Source organism: Cetorhinus maximus, chromosome 19 (genome assembly GCF_964194155.1).
Source record: "Cetorhinus maximus chromosome 19, sCetMax3.hap1.1, whole genome shotgun sequence".
Lineage (NCBI taxonomy): Eukaryota > Metazoa > Chordata > Chondrichthyes > Lamniformes > Cetorhinidae > Cetorhinus > Cetorhinus maximus.
This window is the reverse complement of record NC_135897.1, coordinates 58,013,424-58,036,541: the sequence shown is the minus strand read 5'-3', so window position 1 is coordinate 58,036,541 and position 23,118 is coordinate 58,013,424. Positions and strand designations below refer to the sequence as shown.

At 47.1% G+C, this 23,118-nt stretch overlaps 1 protein-coding gene across 5 annotated transcripts in view; it reads left to right on the top strand.

Moving 5' to 3' along the window:
* LOC144693818 (putative cation-transporting ATPase 13A4) overlaps window positions 1-23,118 on the top strand; it is a 130,561-nt gene that overhangs the window by 41,450 nt on the left and 65,993 nt on the right. For all 5 annotated transcript variants that reach the window (XR_013579604.1, XM_078563872.1, XM_078563871.1 and 2 more), the window contains 6 exons: window positions 95-226; window positions 3,714-3,881; window positions 4,678-4,835; window positions 6,916-7,104; window positions 13,635-13,696; window positions 22,698-22,848. Coding sequence is in view for 4 of the 5 variants with exons in the window: in XM_078563872.1 (XP_078419998.1) it covers window positions 95-226; window positions 3,714-3,881; window positions 4,678-4,835; window positions 6,916-7,104; window positions 13,635-13,696; window positions 22,698-22,848 (860 nt within the window). In the remaining variant the exon portion in view is untranslated. The remainder of the gene's footprint in view (window positions 1-94; window positions 227-3,713; window positions 3,882-4,677; window positions 4,836-6,915; window positions 7,105-13,634; window positions 13,697-22,697; window positions 22,849-23,118) is intronic.

Sequence of the window (23,118 nt, the reverse complement as noted above, 5' to 3'; positions counted from 1 at the left end):
CCACTAAATTAATGTTATAATTTACTCGGAAGTGTACAGAGTACATAAACCGAAGTGGATTGAATAGTTTACAAATTGTTGCTTGTACTTACAGCATATGAGAAAGTCCCATCAAGTGAGCTGGCACCTGGTGATGTTTTTTTAGTTATGGGCAATAAGCAAATATTGTCCTGCGATGCCGTACTGATCCACGGGGGCTGCATTGTCAATGAGAGCATGCTTACAGGTAAGGAGCTTTTCCAAATATAAGCAAAATACTGAGGATGCTGGAAATCTGAAATAAAAACAGAAAATGATCAAAATCTCAGCAGGTCTGGCAGCATCTATGGAGAGATAAACAGAGTTAATGTTTTGACTCCATATGACTCTTGTTCAGAGCTGAAGAGAGGTGGAAGTGTGAAATAAAAACAGAAAATGCTGAAGATGTCATACAGACTCGAAATGTTAACCCTGTTTCTCCCTGCACAGATGCTGCCAAACCTGCTGAGTTTTTCAAGCACTTCCTGTTTTTATTTCAGATTTCCAGCATCTGCAGTGTTTTGCTTGTATCTATAGAGGTGGAAGTGTGTTGGATTTACATTGTTGGAGAGGGGGTTTGTTGGAGCAGGTGGAGCAAAATAGAAGATCAGGGATAGGTGGGAGCTCAGGAGGGATTTGACAAAGATGTCATGGAGACAAGACAAAGGGAGTGTTAATGGTAGTGTTAAAGAGGGTGCTAATAATGGCATAAAGGTTAGGTAGCAGAATGTGTTAATAGCAGAACAAGAGTCAGTGTTCTGTGAAAGCAAAACAAGTTACAGATGGCCCTGTGGGGGGAGGGGGTTGGGGAAGAAAACATTTAAAAAGGTCAAAATGGAGAAGAGAGTTCATGGTCTGAAGTTATTGAACTCTAAGTCTGGAAGGCTGTAAAGTGCCGAATCGGAAGATGAGATGTTGTTCCTTTAGGTTACATTGGGCTTCACTGGAACATTGCAGCAGACCAAGGATGGAAATGTGGGCACAGGATCAAGATGGTGAATTGAATTGGCAAGTGACAGGAAGGCTGGAGTCATGCTTGCAGGCAGACCGAAGCTGTTCCGCAAAGCGGTCACCCAGTCTGCGTTTAGTCTCCCCAATGTAGAGGAAACTGCATTGTGAGCAGTGAACACAGCAGAAATTGAAGGAGGTGCAAGTGATTCGCTGCTTCATCTGAAAGGAGCGTTTGGTGCCTTGGACAATGAGGAGGGAGGAGGTAAAGGGGCAGGTATTACACCTTCTGGAATTGCATGGGAAGGTGCCGTGGGAATAGGATCTGATGTTGGGGGTGATGGAGGAGTGGACCAGGGTGCCATGGAGGGAACAATTCCTATGGATTGCTGACAGGGGAAGCGAGGGAAGATGTGTTTGGTGGTGGCATCATGCTGGAGTTGGCAGAAATGGCGGAGAACGACCTTTTGAATGCATAGGTTGGTGGGGTGAAAAGCGAGGACAAGGGGAACCCGATCATTGTTCTAGGAGGGAGGGGAAAGTGTGAGGGCAGAGGTGTGAGAGATGGGTTGGAAACAGTTGAGGGCCTTGTCAACCTCAGCCAGGAGGAAACCTAGGCACTGAAAAAAAAAGGAAGACATTGTTTTGGAAGGTGGCATCATCGGAGCAGATGCAACAGAGGAGGAGAAACTGGGAGAATGGGATGGAGTCCTTACAGAAAGCAGGGTAAGAGGAGCTGTACTCAAGATAGCTGTGGGAGTTGGTGGGCCTATAATGAATATTGGTAGACAGTCTATCACAAGAAATGGAGACAGAGGAGTCGAGGAAGGGAAAGGAAGTGTTGGAGATAGACCATAGAAGGTGAGAGAGGGGTGGAAATTAGAAGTGAAATCGATAAATCTTTTTCACTTGTGTTCCAATCTTATCCTACTTGTTCTCTGAAAAATTAAAAGTTATGAAATTAATTGTCACTTGTACATATGCTAGTGGCCACCTCAAGAGCAATAAAGCAAAGGACATCAAATGTCCTCAAGGATAGAAAAATTGAAGCAATAGAGAAATAGAGCAATATATTGAGTTGGAAATTTCTTTTTCTGTAAGTCAGATAATTTTTTTGACTTTCTATCAAGGGAATCAAGGGATATGGGGAGTGAGCAGGAAAGTGGAGTTGAGGCAAAAGGTCAGTCATGATCATACAGAATGATGGCGCAGTCTCGAAAGGCTATATGGTTTACTCCCACTCCTCTTTCTTATGTTCCTTTCTTCCTGGAGAACAAGAGAAATTAGAAGAATGATATTTGAAGAAGGAGGTTATCCCCGCATTATTAAGATGTGACAGGGCTCTACCAATGGGCATACTAAGTTGACAGGAGCTTCTAACTTACCATGTGATGTTAGGATGGATTTTGTTCAGTATAGCTTTAATTTTCTTTCTTTCATTCGAGAATTTTCATTCCTTTTGTTATTGAGATGTGTGTGACACTAGCAAGTGAGCATTAATTAGACATCTCTAGTTTCCTCAAGGCCAATAGCAGTCAACCATTTAATGTAGGTCTGAAATCACATATGGGTAAAACCATGTAGGGGTGAGGGGCCCCTTTCCTAAACTGTTAGTCATGTATTCTACTTTGGTAGATGAGCAGAGTATTTCCTAAATGTTAAGAGATTGGAAAGTGTAGATGTACAAAGGGACCTGGATGTCCTTGTCCATAAGTCACTGAAGGCTAACATGCAGGTGCAGCAGGCTATTAGGAAGGCTAATAGAATGCTAGCCTTTATCGCAAGAGGATTTGAGTACAGGAGTAGTGAAGCCTTGCTTCAATTGTATAGAAGTTTGGTTAGACCGCACCTGGAGTGCTGTGTCCAGTTATGGTCCCCTGACCTCAGAAAGGATACGATTTCCATAGAGGGAGTGCAAGAAAGGTTCACCAGACTTGTTCCAAGGATGGCAGATGAATAGAGATTGGGCAAACTGGGCCTGTATTCTCTAGAGTTTTGAAGAATGAGAGGTGATCCCATTGAAACCTACAAAATACCTAAAGAGATAGACAGGGTAGATGCAGGTAAGATGCTTTCCCTGGTTGGGTTAGCACCAGGGGACACAATTTCAAAATAAGGGGGAAGCCACTTAGGACTGAGATGAGGAGAAATTTCTTTACTCAGAGGGTTGTGAATCTTTGGAATTCTCTATTCCAAAGGGCCATGGAAGTTCAGTCATTGAGTATGTTTAAGGTAGAAATTGATAGATTTCTGATTAACAATAACATAAATGGCTATGGGGATAGTGTAGATAAAAGGCATCAAAGTGTTCGATCAGCCATGATTGTATTGAATGGCGGAACAAGTTTGATTGGCTGAATGGCCTTCTCCTGTTCCTATGTTCCAGTTGTGGCCACCTACCCTGCAATTGTAGGCTATAGCCCTTTAAGAACTGATGCAGCAAACTGTCTTCCTTCCTCTTCTGCACTTTCCCCCACCCACCACACCCCACCACCTCCTGCCCCACCACCACCACTGACTGTGGTGAGCTCCTGCCTGTCATTCAAAATAATTTCAGGAGCTTGCCTGCTATAGATAATGAACTGGAAAATCCAGCAGACCTGACTCTTGGGTAGTGCCAGAAACAGAAAACCTCCACATATTTTTACTGCTTGATTGCTTTATTGTGAATTCGGGGAATACGGTAATCAATTACATTTGTCTGATAACTTTGTTGATTTATTCATTATTTGGACTTACTATATAAGGCGAAAGTATTCCTGTAACAAAGACACCATTGCCAAGCTTAGCTATCCCTTGCTGTTGGAAGAGCTCGACTGAAGATTACAAACGCCACATCCTTTTCTGCGGAACCCAAGTGATTCAGTCAAAGGCAACAGGCCAGGGTGAAGTAAAAGCTGTTGTCTATCGAACAGGTATGTCTCCTATGAGATAAAAAATGTAAATTATTTGGAGTGTAAATGTTCCCATTAATGTTGTGGGATATAACTTCTCCACCTGCTGCATTTCATTTCAGTAGGGATATATTTTTTGTCTTCACCATCTATGTATTAATCATCACCTAGGCAGAATGCATAAAAGAATTATTGGAAGGAAAATTGATCGGGGTTTATTCCTTACATATAATCTTAACCTGCCTGATTTTCCCTCCTGCACTCCATCTAAGTGATGCTTAATATCTGAGTGGTATACATGGAGATCTAACTCAGCATGCCAACTTGTGTTTTTAAGATTAGGTACTAGAGTTATTATTGATGCTGCAGCAATGTGTTGTGTTACTGAGAGGTAAGGCTTTGATTCCTCAATTTTCACCAATGGGTTCAGCTACACGACTGGGAAGGAAGGTGACAGCAAAAGCATTGATTCTTCCTCAGCTGAAAGAAGAAAATATAGTTAGGATATCATTGAGATTTAATTTACTCACATATTATCACTGTCAAGATCTGGAAGAGGATGGATTCTTCATCCACTAAGGAAAACTTTTACTAATAGGAGCTTAAATAGTTTACAGTATGTAATACTGTGTAGCATCTTTAGTAATGATGGAAATAGCAGTTCCTCAAACCAATGGCAATCTGTGTATATCAGAATAGAAAAGATTTGTTTCATCTTTCACAATCATATTGCTATCGAGAACAACTTGATAACTGATAATTTAATTAAGTCCTTAATAGCTTCTTCTCTTTATCACCAATGAAATTGTCACTTCAGGTTTTACTACTACCAAAGGGGAGTTAGTGAGGTCCATTATGTTCCCAAAACCAATGGACTTCAAACTATATCAAGATGCCTTTCGATTCCTGGTATGCCTGACAGTTATTGCAGCATTTGGGATGATCTATTCAGTCAGTATCCTTGTGCTAAATGGGGTAAGTTAACAGCAGTTACTGTACATGATTACACCAGAAATAAAAAAATCAATGTTGTGTCATATTTGTTCTTTTCGTGGATTGATTTAAAAATTCTCTTCCTCATTTTGAGATTACAGCCTTAGGCCAGAACTTTCCAGCCCAAATGCAGCAAGAACTGGACAATATCTAGGCTTGGGCTGACTAGTTGCAGGCAACATTTGCATCACACAAGTGCCAGGAAATGATCATCTCCAACAAGAGTGAATTCAGGGAGGTGGCGGCATAGTGGTATTGTCACTGGGACCCAGGGTAATGTTCTGGGGACCCGTGTTTAAATCCCACCACAGCAGATGATGAAATTTGAATTCAAGAGAGAATCTAACCATCGCCCCTTGACATTCAATGGCATTACCATCGCTGAATCCCCCACCCTGGAGGTTACTATTGACCAGAAATTGAACTAGACTAGCCATATAAATACAATGGCTACAAGAGCAGATCAGAAGCTAGGAATCTTGCGACGAGTAACTCACCTCCTGACTCCCCAAAGCCTGTCCACCTTCTACAAGGCACAAGTCAGGAGTGTAATGGAATACCCCCAGATTGCCTGGATGAGTGCAGCTCCAACAACACTCAAGAAGCTTGACACCAACCAAGACAAAGCAGCCCGCTTGATTGGCACCACATTCACAAACATTCACTCCCTCCACCACCAACGAACAGTGGCAGCAGTGTGTACCATCTACAAGATGCACTGCACAAATTCATCAAGGCTCCTTAGGCAGCACCTTCCAAACCCATGATCACTACCATCTAGAAGAGCCAGGGCAGCAGATACATGGGAGCACAACCACCTGGAAGATCCCCCCCATGTCACTCACCATCCTGACTTGGAAAATAATACCATTCCTTCACTGTCACTGGGTCAAAATTCTGGAAGTCACTGTTAGTGTACCTACACCACGTGGACTGCAGCGGTTCAAGAAGGTATCTCAGCACCACCTTCTCAAGGGCAATTAGGGATGGGCAATAAATGCTGGCCTAGCCAGTGATGCCCACATCCAGTAAAAAATTAATTTAAAAAATTTTCTATGTCAGAGCTTGACTCTTAATCTATACTTAAACTTGACAAAGACTTACCAGAACCTACCACCTGAACCTAATTCGCTACTCACTCGGTCTCCACCTCACTCGAGTGTAGTCTCCCGACCATACACCCCTTACTGACCAGAAGTTGCTGTCAAAAATATTCCACTTCCATGTCGGAAGCTGCTTGAAAACAGCAACTCGCTGTCTGGTTCCCAATTTAAATGTATTAAGTGACAAGTTCCTGTACCTATATTGTCAGCACAGGCTAGACTTGCCACAGAAAGTTAGGGCATGTGTGCTTCAGCCTAAATACCCTTTTAATGGCTTGGTTAGACTTAATCATGAAAAAAGAAAAGCCGGGCACTTTTCAGAAACTCAGGATGTCCCAAAGCACAAATTAAGTGAAGTGCAGTCACTGTTGCAATGGAGGAATGTAGTTACTGCCAAGCAACTTCTCTGACACTGGAAATTACCTTTTATGATGAGGAGTTTCATTCCTTCAGCTTTTAATTGTTGCTGGAGACTTTTTAAAAAACATTCTCTTTCTAACTTTTTCTCTCACTCCTAATCCAAATTTTCTTTCTTTTCACTTTTCTTTTAATACATGATTTGACATTAAATCCTAACTGACATTTCCTGGTTCAGATGTTGTGAGGTTTATTAACAATGATTGATTAAGGAAACAGACAGTTGCTTGAACTATTTACGCAAATTCCAGATACTCCAGGGGAATCACCCTGTTTGGATCTTTGACTTCAAGCAACTTCCAGTGCAAAAGATCATAGAAATTACGTTGGCAAGGGCAAGATTAACAAATTCATTCAGCAGCTATATATAGTAAATTCAGGCCCAAAATTATTATATCACTCAGTCGAGTTTACATACCGTTCTTATTGATCAGCCCTTAGAAATCATTAAAAGGTTTTTGTGTAGCATCTATTTTGTTTTAGAAATACTTTTGATATTCTTGATTTGCTGTAAGGTGATTGACAATATTCTACTCTGGCAGGTATCAGCGGGGAAAATCGTAAGGAAAGTATTAGATGTGATAACTATTGCTGTATCTCCTGCCTTACCTGCTGCTGTAACTATAGGCATAATATACGCCCAAAAAAGATTGAAAAAGAAGGGAATCTTTTGCATTAGCCCACAGAGGATCAATATTTGTGGACAGTTGACCCTTATCTGCTTTGACAAGGTGTGCCTTTGTTTATACTTGATTATGTTAACTTGCCATTGACTGCATAGTAATCACAAAGTAATCCTTTCATTACCACAACTGTTCATGCTGGTTTAAGCTTGTATTTCATGTTGTATCATGTAGTGTGAATTTGTAACCATGGATGGAATGAGGAACGGGTGGACCAGATGTAACTCATTGTTTTGCTAAAACTGTATTTGTAAGCTGGAGTCTTTTCATATCTGTTTTTGTATAGTTCAGCAAACGCAGATATAGGACAGGGGAATTAAATAAAATATCATTTTTTCCCACCCTTCAGGTGGTGTTGATTCATGCTGAATAGTCTAATCCAGCAGTATCTGCCTCAGGGAAATCTCAATGTTACTTCCAATGTCACATATATAGTGGAAGTTATAACATGGGATCAATTTGAAATTTAAGTTGGAGAAAATGGGCTGGAAAACTTAAGCCACATCCACTTAACTCTAGTTAAATCTGCTGAGACAGGTTCCTTGATCTTTTAGGAGGGCACTTGTCAAAAGTGAGCATTCCTCCGCAGCTGAGACCATGCAGCAGCTCCATTGGCATGCCTGGAGTTGGGCCTCTGAAGCTTTTCTGCCCACTCAAGCAATGCAAAAGCATGAAATTGCCACCAAATGCTCCAGAACTTTTCACCCCTCAGGTGCAGACTGCAAATTAATGTGTCTTTTAGGGGGAAGCAGAACAATTGGACGACTGGACAAGTTGTAGAAAACCCTTGCAAAACGTGGCCATGGTGCAGTCACTGTTGGTGGTATTCATAAACTCTTGCAATGTCTTTATTAAAGTTTGGACCAGTATCCCTCATGGTTCAAGCTAAAGGCGTGGCCTTGCAGTGTGGGTTACGGGGATGCCCGTGCCTGACCTGAGAGCACAGCATGCAGTCCAGTGGCCGAAGTTGCTGCCAATCGGTCAAGTGGAGTGGGTAGGGCTTTGGACAGCCAATGAATGCACTAGCAACTGGCCATCCAAGTGGGGCCAGCACACTCTAGCATGCGTGAAGGGGCCTTGAGACTTAACCGAGAGAGGTCCTTAGGACACATATGCTAACCCACGCATCTCTCTCTCTTTGATCCTGCAGGAGGAGAACATCAGAATCATGGAGCCTGGTGATTTAGTGGTGTGTCTCATGGCTTACAGGGAGCCAAGAACAAGGAGAACAGTGCCTGGCTCGCCAGAGGGAGGAGCACCACCCTCAAGATGAAGGTGCAGCTGGCCCTCCTGTGCAGGCAGCTGAAGATCCACAGTGAGCCGTCACTCATAGGTGCCTCGCTGACCCAGGGTTTATAGACTATGTTTGTTATTCCTGCAGGTGACCAAGAACCAGTGTCACCAACGACTGCGCATGTCTAGGGAACTGCTCAGTCACATATGCCACCTGCTGCAGGATTTGGTGCCACGGGGCCATGGAGGACATTCACTGCAAGTAGCCATGAAAGTGACCGGGGCACTCAATTTTTACGCCAGTGGTTCCTTTCAGGGCTCCACAGGTGACCTGTGCGAGATCTCACAAGCCTCCACCCACAAATGTATCCAGGAGGTCAGCATCCTCACCTTGCATCTGTGAACGTTTGATTCCTGTGAGACTGGCAGCATGCATACCCTCCGTGCTAAGGCTCAAGTCATGGAGACCAAAGGAGGCCGTAATTGTTGCAAGATTCCAGGAGGATGATGATGACATACAGTGAGGACACTCCTTAGGTCTTCACATTGTCTCTGTGAAAGTCCGACTCCTGTCTGGCTGAGGGCAGCTCACATGCGCTCCGTAATCAGGGTCAAATCATGGGGACGCAGCTTCATGAAGCCAGGAAGCAAGAGCACTGAGATTTGCACAGATTGGTTCGGCGGGCATGCACTGGAGTTGGCTGTGCACCCGCCGAACTGTCAAAGGCCTGTTAAGGCCATTAATGATCTAATTGAACTAATTGTCAGGGCTGCCCGTCCAACCTTAAGGTTGGCAGGCAGGCGAAGAGCCCAGGCGGCCTTCGCATTTTTCATGGAACCTCAATAATGCAATAAAATGTTTCAACAAAATTCATAAACATGTCCCACCTCATGTGACAATGTCACATAAAGGGACATGTCTGAATAATTTTATTTATTCTTTCTTTCAATTTTTGAGAATAAAATTAATCTCCCTGAGGCAGCTCTGTTCCTCAGGGAGATTTCAGCACTCTTTCGCGCAGGCCCTGACTCTCCCTCCTCTCCCCACCTGCACAGATAGCACTGTGCACTTCTGGGTGCGCATCACGCTGGGCGGGCATTAATTTTCCCGCCCAAGTAAAACGGCAGCGCGCAGCTGATTGCAGGCGGCGATTGGCTGCCGGCCTGCTCCCGCCCTGCCCACCTGACGGACAGAAAATTCTCCCCCTACATCCTCTGCAGGTCTCAGGTCCCTGACATCTTCCAGGGTCTACCGAGGTTGCAGGGTTTGCTCCTCTGGGACCAGGGCTACCCACAGAGGACCTGCTGATGATGCTTGTGTGGTGACCTCAGACTGCAGCACAGAGACTTTACAACGAGGCTCATGCTGCAACCCAGACTTTAGTGGAGCAAACTATAGGCATCTTGAAAATGAGGTTTCAGTGCCTCGACAGGTCTGGTGGAGCACTGCAATATAGTCCACCGAGGGTGTTGTGTATTATCGTAGCTTGCTGCGCACTACACAAACTGACGCTGCAGTGGGGGGAGGACCTGGCTGAGGAGAAGATGGAAAAGCTGCACCTATCCTCCAATGAAGAGGATGGTGAAGGGGATGGGGGTGATGAGGTCCTCCAAGGTTATGATGCTGTCAATGAGACCATCGCACTGGCCAGACGAGTCAGGCACACTCGGGAGGCCCTCATACTGTAAGATTCATAGAAGATGATGATGAGATGTAGTGATGAAATCCTTGCCTTGCATTTGTGAATGTTTGTCTCCTGTGTGGTTGATGAAAGCGCATATAGCCTCAGTGCTCAGGCTCATGCTATGGAGACACAGCAGAAGCCCTAATAGTCGCTCAATTCCAGGAGGATGATGACAACATGCAGTGAGGACGCTCCATAGATCTTCACACAGCTTCTGAGAATGTCTGACTCCTGTCTGGCCGAAGGCAGCTAGTTTCCCTCTGTGATCAGTGTCATATCATGGAGATGCAGCCGTGGAAATTTAAATGCACCTGCTCCTTTGGCATCTGTCCCTTTCAGGACTACACCAACACTGGACACAGATGCTGAAGAGATCGGGGGGGCCAGCTCCACCTCTAAGGCACTGAGAGCACACAGAGAGAATGATGGAACTCTGTGACATCTGCCCACAACATTCCGGCAGCAATGACAAGCACCATCGAGGTGCAGGCATCAGTAATATGCCCAGTGAGTATGAAGCCAGACCATCACTTTGCTTTGAAGATTAACACTGCACAGGGAAGAGGCCCTGGACTGAGACAACTGCTTTTATCTTGTGCAGGAACCAAGATTTTCTGAAAGACATCTGAGTGACACGAACATTGCTCATCAGAACAAGGAGCCATAGGCAGGGAGACATTCTTAGGAGTTTATTTACAATAGTGAACATTATGTACAAGCGATTAGCACCTGTGCCCAGGCTGTGCAACTACATCTTCTTAACCTCCCTAACCCTGCCGCTATGTCTTTGTGCTTCCCTGACATCCTCAGTGGAGGTGGGGGCAGCCTGCTGACTGCTGCGCCCTGGTGCCTGTGATGACTTGAGCAGGCATCCTCTGGAGGGCTGAGACCTGGAGGGCCCCAGCCTGCCTTGGGTATCCTGCTGTGGACCAAGTGCGCTCTCCTCAGCCTTTGGAGTTGGAGATGATGGGGTCACAGGAAGAGGAGATTTGGATTGGCCAGACATTCCCAAAGTCACCAGGGTGTTGAGTTGCTGGTCCTCCTCCCTATGGGTGCCTGACGGCCCATGGCTGACTCCTTGAGGAGAAGGGGAAGCTGGAGTGAAATCGAGCTGCCCGGCACCCCCCTCGCATTGACACTTTTGGAGGCCAACTATGCGTCAGCGGTGGAGTGCAGGAGCGATGTCTTGGACCAAAGTCTCTATGGGGACTGCCATCCTGCCAATGTTGACCTCAGTGTGTCGGCATGCTGGCACTATCACCTCAGACTGAAGGCAGATGGACTATTCCATTGTCCCTTGTAATCTGAGGAGTGCAGCGGACATCCCTTCCTGATGTTCCTGTAATTGTCTTTGCAGCTCCAACAGCTGATTGAGGACTTGCATCCAGAGACTCATCATCTGACACTGGCTCAGCAGATTCTTTGCCTCCTGTAGTCCAAGTGTTGGCGACCTCAGATGTCCGTCTCTCCCGGCTGTGGAACAGATTGTTCGTTGTGATCCCAAGGCTGCTCTACATCAAGGTCCCACCGAGGTGTGTGTCACTGCGCTAGTGGAGAGTATGGGTGAGCGCCATGACTAGTCTTCAACGATGCTGCCCTCAGGGACCTCCATCCAAGATGCTCTCAGCGCTAGAGTCAAGGTCAAGGTTGCCTGGGAGTGACGTGTTAGATGTCCTAGAAGGGAAAGTATAGATTATTGATCCTTGGCAGCCATGTTACACACAGAACAGTGGACTCAGAGTAGCGTTGACAGAGGGATGATGTGGTGCAGGATCCTCATGTGGGTGCTTGCCGCTGAATTCAGCATCGCCACAGGAATGGTCCATGTCCTCCCTGGCCAGCTCCAACGCATGGCTCTCAAACAGAGTGAGAACCTTGATGTCTGGCACGCCACCCCAGTCGGAGACCTCTCCCGTTGATTGTGCGCGATCTTATCCTACATAAAGACAGGTGAAGAGACTGTGAGGAAGGCACATGCCAAGCCAAATGAGAAGGATGCCAGGTATGTGTGTGTGCAGAATGGAGCCATGGACGGGATGAGGAGGCGATCTTCAGAGGAGATGAGGCCGGATGGAGATGTGAGGATGTGCGTGAGAGAGAGTGGCAATGTTCCTTGAGCTGGCAATGAGTGAAATGCCAGTGAATGTGTGATGGGCTTGTGAGTTTATGAGTTGAGTGTGACGAAATGGTTGACTTACTCTGGCAGTACAGATGAGATCATTCATCCTTTTTCTGTACTGGATGTCTGGCCTCTTGTGTGCAGCATTGTCTCTGACTACCTCTGCCACTGCCTCCCAAGCTGGAATGGTGAGACTGATGGGACTCCTGCGCTAGAGCTGGGGTAAAGAACATTGCAGCTCCATGATGTCCAGAAGGCATCCCAGGGATGCATCACTGAATCGGGGGCTGCACATTTCCTGGCTTTGGGGGCCATGTCTTCACCAGAGCAGTCCTGGGCTGCAAGCATTGAGAAGTGCGCGCGGCTGCAGTTTAAACATGGTGCCTGGAGTGAGGAAGCGGTGAGGTAATGGTGTGGCGGGCAAATTGGTGGCCGCCTGACAGTGAGTTTGTCGATGTGTTTCCTGTGACTGCATAATTAATGAGGTGGGAAGGGGACGATACGATGCAAAAATCCACCATTGCGGTCGGCAGGTAAAACCTGCTACCGCACTTAGTGCAAATCTGGGATGACTCTGCCCTGCATTTTTAAAGTGGTTGTGATTTTTACCCCATTTTTCTCCACTCATTGCCCCAAAACTACCCCCAAATTGTCATTAATTCAGAGAAAAATCTAATCCTTAGTATTTTGTTCCACAAATGATGAATGACCGCTGAAATAAAGGACCAGAGTAGCTTCATGTTTGTTTTGATAATTAACCTGATCTTCATGTAGTTATTCGTCTACCCAAGTAATATGTAATATCAACATACCAAAAGTAGAGGATGCTATCAACATTGTTCAATGTTATAAGCAAAACATCTACCTCAAACTAACAAATCTGATATTTCTATTGCTAAGTATCAGAGCAAGATATTACTACCTCTACAAAAGGAAAATGAGGCAAAACTAATATCATTATTTGCAAGAAGCTATCCCATTTCAGACATACATTCCCCTTAAATAGATTGACGAGGTCTGATTGCATTCAGGGAGCCACGTAGATTGGCTAACTATACAGACTTTGTGGCAGAACAAAGGATAGCTTTGAAAGATGTCCCAGACAGCTGGCTGAGTCAATTTTTAATTCAGACTTACTCCATCTAGAATCATGCAAAATAAAGATTTTTTAAAAATTATGTTCATTGCACATGTTTTCTTCTCAAGTCTACTCTTCTTACAAAAATAAATGGATGGAGTAAACTATACCCTGATTGATAGTAAATATTATAGAAAACCAATGCATTTTCAATCAATTGCTTTTAGTACAAGCATTTAATATGTTAATCTTGAAATTCTTCTCTCTATTATTTGGAAGAAATTGAATAAAGTCTTTACAAAAATTGTAGAGCGGAATTTTAGTCAAATATGTTAAATATTAGTGCACAAGTAATTCAATGCATAACACAGGGCATAAAAATTTTTGTACTATGAGCAGCATATTGCTTTACATCACACTGTTCTCTTCAACAGAATTATTTACTATTTTGTGCTTTATGCAGACTGGAACTCTGACTGAAGATGGATTGGATTTGTGGGGCTTAGTATCAACTAAAGGGAAAGGGTATGTTCCCTTGAAATTATAGAACCAAAAACTTTTAAAAGGTTTCATAGGTGAAGATGCACAGTGTAAGAGAATCATAGCAATATATTGTGTAAGCTGCTAAATGGCTATCAGAGTCCACTTGCCAACCAGTCAGCACTCTCTTCTCGTACAGTATAAATCTTGTTTCCCATGACATTGGTATTTTCTTGCGGATTGTCCTGATGAACGCAAGATGAAAAGCTTTGACAAAAAAGTTTCTTTTTTCAGCAATACATATTTAATCCTCAGCAAAAGATTGTTTTTAGCATCCACACATTAGCTTTTGTGGGAGGTAGTTTTCTAGTATTTCTTTTTTATCTCTTTTTCATTTTCTGTTTTTATTTCAGATTTCCAGCATCTGTAGTATTTTGCCTTTATCTTAGTGTTTAATTCACTGTCACTTCTCTTCCAGGAATGCCTACCTTGAAGAAGTACTGCTCTTCTCTCCGACAGGAGTTCCGTTTGTCTCTTTCACCCTGTTCACCTTCATTGCTTTCCGCTTCCCTCCTGAAGTTTGACAAAGTGTTTACCAAAATTCGCTTTCACACCCTTAATTCCTTCCTCAGCAACTGTCTCCATCGCCGACTTACCCCACGTGGATTCCAACTGAAGCTCTATCCCTCATGCTTCGAATCCAGCCAGGATTACAGGTATCTCTGGGACATACAACATTCCTCGGACTGCTGTTCTCACCACATCCTGAGGTCCACTCTGTGCCATGCGCCGCCATATGAACACGCTCGACCTCTCCCTCCAGCTGCACCAACTCACTCTATCTCAAAGCTGTCCTTGTCCCCAGTTTCATTTTATTCATCGTCTCATCCGATGCCTTAACAAGAAACGTTTTGAGTGGAATTTTCCCAGAGTTGCACGAAGTGCAGTAGCAGGTGGGTAAAATGGAGTCCTACCCACCGAAGAAAATGACGGGTTTTCACGACGTATCTTCCCGAGCCCACCTCATTATATATTCACTCGCACAAAACACACCGTTTCCATGGTGGGCGGTCTCTCATTTGCCTGCTCACCATCACCCCACTGTTGCATCATGCCGGCCGCCATCTTTAAAAGGCAGCTGCCAGCAAAGTGCTCAATGTCATCAGCTCACCACCGCTGCCTGGGAGACATGGCCATCAAAGGCAAAATGTCTGCAGCCCCCCAGCTTCAACGATGGGCCCATCGAGCGACTGCTGGATGCCGTGGAGGCCCGCCGGGATGTGCTCTACCCACACTCTGACCACAGGATGGGTAGCAATGTCACCAACCCGGCTTGGGAGCAGTGGCAGCGGTGGTCAGTGCGAACGCCCTGCAGAGGAGGGCAGCCAGCCAGTGCTGTAAAAGGATGAATGATCTCCTCTGTTGCGCCAGGGAAAGTCACTCTTTTCATCACTCCCAACTCTCAAACTCACAAACCCATCACACATCCACAGGGCCCTCACTCATTGCCAGTGCAAGGGACATCACCATTCACTCACTCACACACACCATCATTGTCCTCATCCTGTCCATGGGACAACTCACCACCCACACAGGCCAGGCATACTTATCTGGCCCGGCAGACACCCTGATACACTCTCCCCACTCTATTCATGCAGGACAAACTGGCTCACAACAGGAGGGAAAGGTCGCAGACAGGTGGAGGGAGGCCGGAAATCAAAGCACTGATAGAATTCAAAAACAGAACCATCCAGCTGGCCGGCGATGACCTGGACCGGTCCTGTGCTGACGGTGAGGTCGGCGCTACTCTACCAAGTGAGGATCCAGCAGTGCAACATCCATCAGACAACCGTGCCGTGAGTGATGTGTCCTCTTTCACAGGCCACTGCCATGCACTAATTATCTCCCCTTGTTTTCGCTGACACATCTACCAAACAACCGAGGGAGTCCATGACCCAGGGCCTCCAATCAAGCTCCGAAGAAACCTCTGAAGAGGAATCTGAAGGCACCCTCCCTGAAGTCCTGTCACAGCGCTCACCCACACCCTCCACCAGTGCAGAGACACACACCTCTGTGAGACCTGGCTTTAGAATAGCCTTGCGATCACAATCTGGTGAGCACATCGCACTTTCTGATCCACAGCAGGTGGAGGCAGGGACTTCCCAGGTCCCCGGTACTTGGAGGACTGCTGGAGGCCAGAACTTTGCTGTGCCGGAGTCAGATGATGAGCCTCTGGACTCGGTCACGTCACAGTTGCTGGAGCTGCAAAGGCAAGCTCGGGAACATCAGGAAGGAAGGTCTGCTGCACTCCTCAGATTGCAAGGCACAATGGAGGAGTCCATCTGTCTTCAGGCTAAGGTGATAGTGCTGGCACTGCAACGCACCGAGGTCAACACTGGCAGGATGGCGGCTGTCATGGAGACCCTGGTCCAGGACGTCACTCCTGCACCGCTGCAAGGGCTTAACTCCATCGCTGATGCCATAGTTGGCCTCCAGCAATGTGTACGCAAGGGTGGTGATGGTCAGCTCGATCTCACTCCAGCTACCCCTTCCTCTCACAGAGTCAGCCAGGGGCACTCGGGCACCCATAGGGAGGTGGATCAGCAGGTACACGCTCTGGGGCCATCCACCCAGGTGACTCTGGGAGTGACCGGCCCATCTGATTCCCCTCTTCCTGTGAGCTCCGCAGATCCAGCTTCACAGGCTGAGGAGGGTGCCATTGCCACACAGCAGGGCCCTGAAAGCAGGCTGGGGCCCTCCAACTCTTGGCCCTCCAGAGGACGCCCACCAAAGTCATCACAGGCAGGGCATCACAGTCAGCAGGCTGCCTCCACCTCTGCTGTAGATGTCCGGAGAGCACCAAGATGTAGCGGCAGGGTTAGGAAAGTTAGGTGAAAGTAGTTGCACAGCCTTGGCAAGGGCATTGATCACTTGTACATACTGTTCACTATTGTCAATAAACTCCTAAGAATGTCATCCTGCCTGTGGATCCTTGTTCTGATGAGCAGTGTTCTTGTCACTCAGATGTGAAACCTTTCTGCACAAGATAAAAGGCAGGTTTCTCAGTCCATGGCCTCTTCCCTATGCTCTGTGCAGCCTTCAGACCATAGCGATGGTCCAGCCTCACACTCCCTGGAAACATTACTGATGCTGCACTTCAGCAGTGCTGGTCATTGCTGCCAGAATGTAGTGGGCAGGCAGCACAGAGTTCTCTCATTCTCTCTGTGTGCTCTCAGTACCTTTTAAGGTGGGGCTGGACCCCATCACACCAGCATCTGTGAACAGTGATGCTGTGCACCAGCTCCTGAAGGGCTGAGGTGCTGAAGGCAGGCACAGCATCAGATGTGTCTAAAGTTTCATAGCTGCATCTTTGAGATGGCCCTGATCATGGAGCACAAGCGAGCTGCCCTCGGCCAGACAGGAGTCAGACATTCTCAGAGGCTATGTGAAGATCTATGGAGTGTCCTCATGTTGTCACCATCCTTCTGCAATTAGGGCCTCCACTGCACCTCCATAACAGGAGCATTCTCACAATCAAACATTCACAACTGTGTTGTGAGGCTCTATGGGGACACCTCACTGCATCATCTTCCACAAATCTGGCAGCCATGAGGGCCGCATCATCAACACTGAGGACCCCCTCACCCTCATCCCCGTCGGCATCCACCTCATCGGAAGAGACGTGCAGCTCCCCCATCTCCTCCTCAACCAGCTCCTCACCCCGTTGCAGTGCCAGATTGTAAAGGGTGCAGCAGATGACAACGATGCGTGACACCCTCTGTGGACTGTATTGCAGGGCTCCACAGACCGGTCTTGGCACCAGAACCGCATCTTCAGCATCCCGATGGTTTGCTACACCAAGTTGCAAGCTGCTGCATGAGCCTCATTATAGCGTCGCTCTGCTGCAGTCTGAGGCTGCTGCACGGGTGTCATCAGCCACGGCTTCTGCGGGTAGTCCTTGTCCCCTAGGAGCCAACCCTGCAGCCTCTGTGGACCCTGGAAATCTGCAGGGATCTGCGAGCAACTCAGGATGTAGGCATTAGGCACACTCCCTGGCAACATGTGCATACCTGCAGGATGCGTTTCTGGTGGTCGCACACGTTCAGTGAGTGGAAGCCCTTGCAGTTGATGATGTCCACCGAGCGTAGCAATCGCACCCTGCATCTGTGGGAATCTCAAGATCAGGGCGAATCCAGTGGCCCTTGCATCCTGGCTGTCCCGGTCCCGAGTGAAATGCACAAAGTTGTGTGCCATGGAGAAGATGGCATCAGTGACCTCATGGATGCACATGTGGGTGGCGGATTGTGAAATCCCACAGAGGTCACCTGTGGAGCCCTGAAAGGTGCCACTGGCATAGAAATTGAGCACCACGGTTACTTTCACAGCCACTGGCAGTGGATGCCCTCCATGTCCTCTTGGCGCCAAGTCCTGCAGTAAGTGGCAGATGTGAGCCACCAGGTCCCTAGACATGAGCAGTCATCAGCGACACTGGTTCTCAGTCATCTGCAGGAATGGCAGGTGGCGCCTATAGACCTTGGGCATCGCTAGGTTCTGACCAGCCACAGCTCACTGTCACTCCTGGGCAGCGTGTGCGGGAGCCCCTGCTGCCCCTTCTTCATGAGGTTGCTGCTCCTGCCTTTGCACGGCCAGGTGCCTCAGCTGCTCTCTCCTCCATCGTCTACGGTCTCTTTAAGCCATCAGGCATACAGCCAGCTGAGGTCCTCCTGCAGCATGAAAGAGAGACGTGGTTATCATGGCTGTACCTAGCACATTTCCTGGCCCTGTGTGACCGCCCCTTAATGCTTCCTGGAGAGTGCTGATCACCCCTCAGATGGCCAGAGATGACTGCGCTGCATGGCTGCCCTATCAACCTGAAACTTGGGGGACACTGGTCCAAACCAGGATGCTGAGATTGCAAGAGGCTGTGAGCACCTCCAGCAGTGACTGCTACATGGCCAGCACTGGCGAGGAGTTGCAGTGCAACTCCTCCACGGTCCAATAAAGTGGTGGCAAACTCGAAGTCTGTGCTGGGAGGGTGGGGAGGCGGGGGGGCAGGTAAGGTACGGAGCGCTTGGTGGTCCTTTGGTGCCTCCGCATTGCTTGCACGGGTGGGCAGGCTAGAAGCCTGACCCCAATCATATCCACTGTGGCTGTGCCTGATCTGTCTTAGTTGCAGAGGCATGGTCAGTTTATACAGGTGTCCCTAATGCGTGGCCACTCCCCTCACTTACCCTGCTCCCCACCTCGACTGCCTGTATGCGGGATGCAGCGCCAGGGTAGCCCTTGACCCCCCACACCCCCCGACCTCAGCAGTCGCTTGTGGGGCCAGGCATCAGTTTCCCCCACCCCACCGGCACCCCTGAGGCCTGTAAATGATAGGCGAGCTGTGGAGAACGCTGCTGCTCACTCATCTCGGCTCCCCCATAGTGAAGGCCGCCAGGTGCACGTGGCCTGTGCGCTGTTGTGAAACACGTCAGCGTGCTTTCCCACCAACGTGGACGGATGATACAGCGGGGTTCCAAGAGCCTGGCAGGATGGCCTTTTAATTATAGCTAATGTTTTACAATTAGCTCCTCACTGACTGATGGCGGGAAACGTGGCCCGCTGTCAGTGGGCTGAGTGGAAGATCGCGACCTGCCTTCACGCCAGCGTGAAGTGGGTCCCGCCATATTTTCTGGGCACGTCACCCACCGCCAGTGGGCTCGGAAAATTCCGCCCTTTCTCTTCCTTTCAGATGTTAAGGAACACATGCTCCAACAACTTATTGATACCAACGCCCATCCAGATCCGTCCACCCTTCCCGTCCCACTGACCCTATTCTTTCTTCTAACCCCAGCCCTTACCATGTATTCACCATACCCTCTGACCTTACTCTCATACCCTTACACCCTGACCCCAATGAGTTTCGGGCTCGGCACGATGCTGAACTCTTCTTCCGCCGCCTTCGTCTCTGTGCTCACTTCTTTAGGCAGGAGCCCCCCATTCAACGGATCCTTTCACCCGCCTCCAATATTCCCCCTCCACCTGGACCCCTCCCTCTGGCCTCTTACCTGCTCTTGATCTTTTCATTGAGAACTGTCAGTGTGACATCGGCCATCTCAATTTCTCTGCTCCTCTGACCCAGTCTAACCTGTCTTCTTCTGAATTTGCTGCATTCTGTTCTCTTAGGTCCAACCCTGACTTTGTTATCAAACCTGCCGACAAGAGTGGTGCAGTTGTTTGGTGTACTGACCTCTACCTCGCAGAGGCTGAGCGCCGACTCTCAGAAACTTCTTCCGACCTCTCCCTTGGCCATAACCCCACCACCGAACATCAGGCCATTGTTTCCAGGACTGTCACTGACCTCATCTCCCCTGGAGATCTTCCCTCCATAGCTTCCAACCATAATATATAATCTCCCAATCCCGGACAGCCCACTTCTACTTCCTTCCCAAAATCCACAAACAGGACTGTCCCGGTAGAATCATCGTGTCAGCCTTTTCCTGCCCCAAGGAGCTAATTTCTTCCTATCTTGACTCCATTCTCTCTCCCCTTGTCCAGTCTCTTCCCACCTACATCTGCGATTCCTCTGATGCCTTACATCATATCAACAATTTCCAGTTCCCTGGAGTTAACCACCTCCTCTTCACTATGGACATCCAATCCCGCTACACCTCCATCCGTCACCAGGATAGTCTGAGGGCTCCGCTTCTTCCTTGAACAGAGACCCGAACAATCCCATCCACCACTACTCTCCTCCATCTGGCTAAACTTGTTCTCTCACTGAGCAATTCCTCCAAATAAAAGGTGTGGCTACGGGTACCCGCATGGGTCCCAGTTATGCCTGTCTCTTTATGGGGTATGTGGAACATTCCTTGTTCCAGTACTACTCAGGCCCCCTCCCACAACTCTTTCTCCAGTATATCGATGACTGTTTCGGTGTCGCTTCAAGCTCTCGTCTGGACCTCGAAAAATTTAACAATTTTGCTTTCAATTTCCACTGCTCTATCACCTTCACATGGTCCATCTCTGACACTTCCCTCCCCTTCCTTGACCACTCTGTCTCCATTTCTGCTGATAGACTGTCCACCAATATTCATTACAAGCCCACCGACTCCCACAGCTACCTCGACTACAGCTCCTCACACCCTGCTTCCTGTATGGATTTCATCCCATTCTCTCAGTTGCTTCGCCTCCGTCGCATCTGTTCTGATGATGCCGCTTTCCAAAACGGCGCGTCTGACATGTCTTCCTTCTTCCTTAACCGAGGTTTTCCACCCACGGTGGTTGACAGGGCCCCAACTGTGTCCGACCCATCTCCCGCGCATCCGCCCTCACACCTTCCTCTCCCTCCCAGAACCATGATAGGGCCCCCCTTGTCCTCACTTTTCACCCCACCAGCCTCTGCATTCAAAGGATCATCCTCCGCCAACTCCAGCATGATGCCACCACCAAAAAAAATCTTCCCTTCAACCCCCTGTCAGCATTCCGTAGGGACCGTTCCCTCCGGGACACCCTGGTCCACTCCCCCATCATGCCTAGCTCCTCATCCTCTTCCCATGGTACCTTCCCATGCAATCGCAGAAGGTGCAACACCTGCCCCTTTACCTCTTCCCTCCTCATCCTCCAAAGGCCCAAACACTCCTTTCAAGTGCAGCAGCGCTTCACTTGTACCTCCTTCAATCTGGTCTACTGCATTCGCTGTTCCCAATGCGGTCTCCCCTGCGTTGGAGACCAAACACAGACTGGGTGACTGCTTTGTGGAACACCTTCGGTCTGTCTGCAAGTATGACCCAGATCTTCCTGTTGCTTGCCATTTCAACGCACCATCCTGCTCTCTTGCTTACATGTCCATCCTTGGCCTGCTGCAATGTTCCAGTGAAGTCTAATGCAAACCGGAGGAACAACACCTCATCTTCCGATTAGGCACTTTAGGCACTGGGGCAGATCAACTATGATCTTATTGAATGGCGGAGCAGGCTTGAGGGGCCGAATGACCTACTTCTGGTCCTGTTTCTTATGTTCTTCTGTTTTGCAGCCTTCTGGACTTAACATTGAGTTCAACAACGTCAGGTCATGAACTCTGCCCTCTACCTTTTAAATTCCCTTTTTAAAAAAATTATTTTTATTTTTTATCCACTTATTTTCATTTTTGTTCATTTATTCATTGTTTTATCCCCTTTTTATCCCTTTTTCCATTCTTTTTCCCCAACCACCGCCCCCTCCCCCCATCCCACCCCCAAAAGGGCCATCTGTTACTTGTTCCATGTTGTTTTTCACAGAGTGCTTACCCTTGTTCTGCTATTAACACATTCTGCTTTCTTATCTTTATGCCACTATCAGTACCTCCTTTAGCCCTTAGCACTACCATTAACACTCCCTTTGTCTTTTTGTCCATGACATCTTTGTCAATCTCTCCTTTGCCCCCACTAATTGCTGGCCTTCTATCAGCTTCACCTGCTCCACCCCTTAAACAGTATAAATTTAATCACATTTCTACTTTTCTTTAGCTCTGAAGGTTCATACAGACTCAAAACCTTCACTCTGTTTCTCTCTCCACAGATGCTGTCAGACCTGCTGAGTTTTTCCAGCATTTTCTGTTGTTATTATGGTAGGCTTCTCTATTGATCATGGATTATAAGAAAAGAGTTAGATCAGAAGTCATCGTACAGCAAAGATTCTTATAGTGAGCGACTTCTATGCTTTATCTACATTGTTTGATATAATTGGCAAATGCAGTGATCCAGCCAGTTTGTGATTACATTGTTGGACCTCTTGTCATGCAATTATCTTTAAGACATACAAGTTATATGATCTAAGTCTTTCTACTGGCCCATCAATTTTAAACAAAATAAAGAGTTCCTACTTAGAATATCTTTGTGAAATATTTTCATCTTTCAAAATATTTAAATGACATTTTCTGTCATTAATGATTTTGATCATTCAGTGTGATTTTAGAATATCTACAAAAAGTTATGAGTGCTTTAAATAGTTAACCATGAATGCACAAAAGGGCACAGATTTATGACTAATCTTGTTTGTCTAATAAAACATTTCTAATGTCCAGTTTACAGAATATATTCAAGTTCAGCAGTGGAGATATGTTACCATGGGGGCCGTTTTTTGGTGCTATGGCCAGTTGTCACTCACTGGTCCTCTTAGACAACACTCTTCAAGGTGACCCACTAGACTTAAAAATGTTTGAGGCCACTCGCTGGGTAAGAGATAGATGACAAGTTTTAAAGAAATTGTATGCTTTCATTTTCACAAATTAAGACTCAAATTAATTTCTTCACTGCAATTTTTAGCATTATCATTTTCCAAAAGCATTTTTTCGATTCTATTTATTCCTATCTCTACACCTCATTTAGCCTTACAATCTTGTCTCCTGAACTCTGCATTCCTCTGACTACTTGTGCATACCCCACTACCTTTTGACCCACCATTGCTAACTGTGCCTTCAGCGCCTAGCTACTATCTTTGGAATG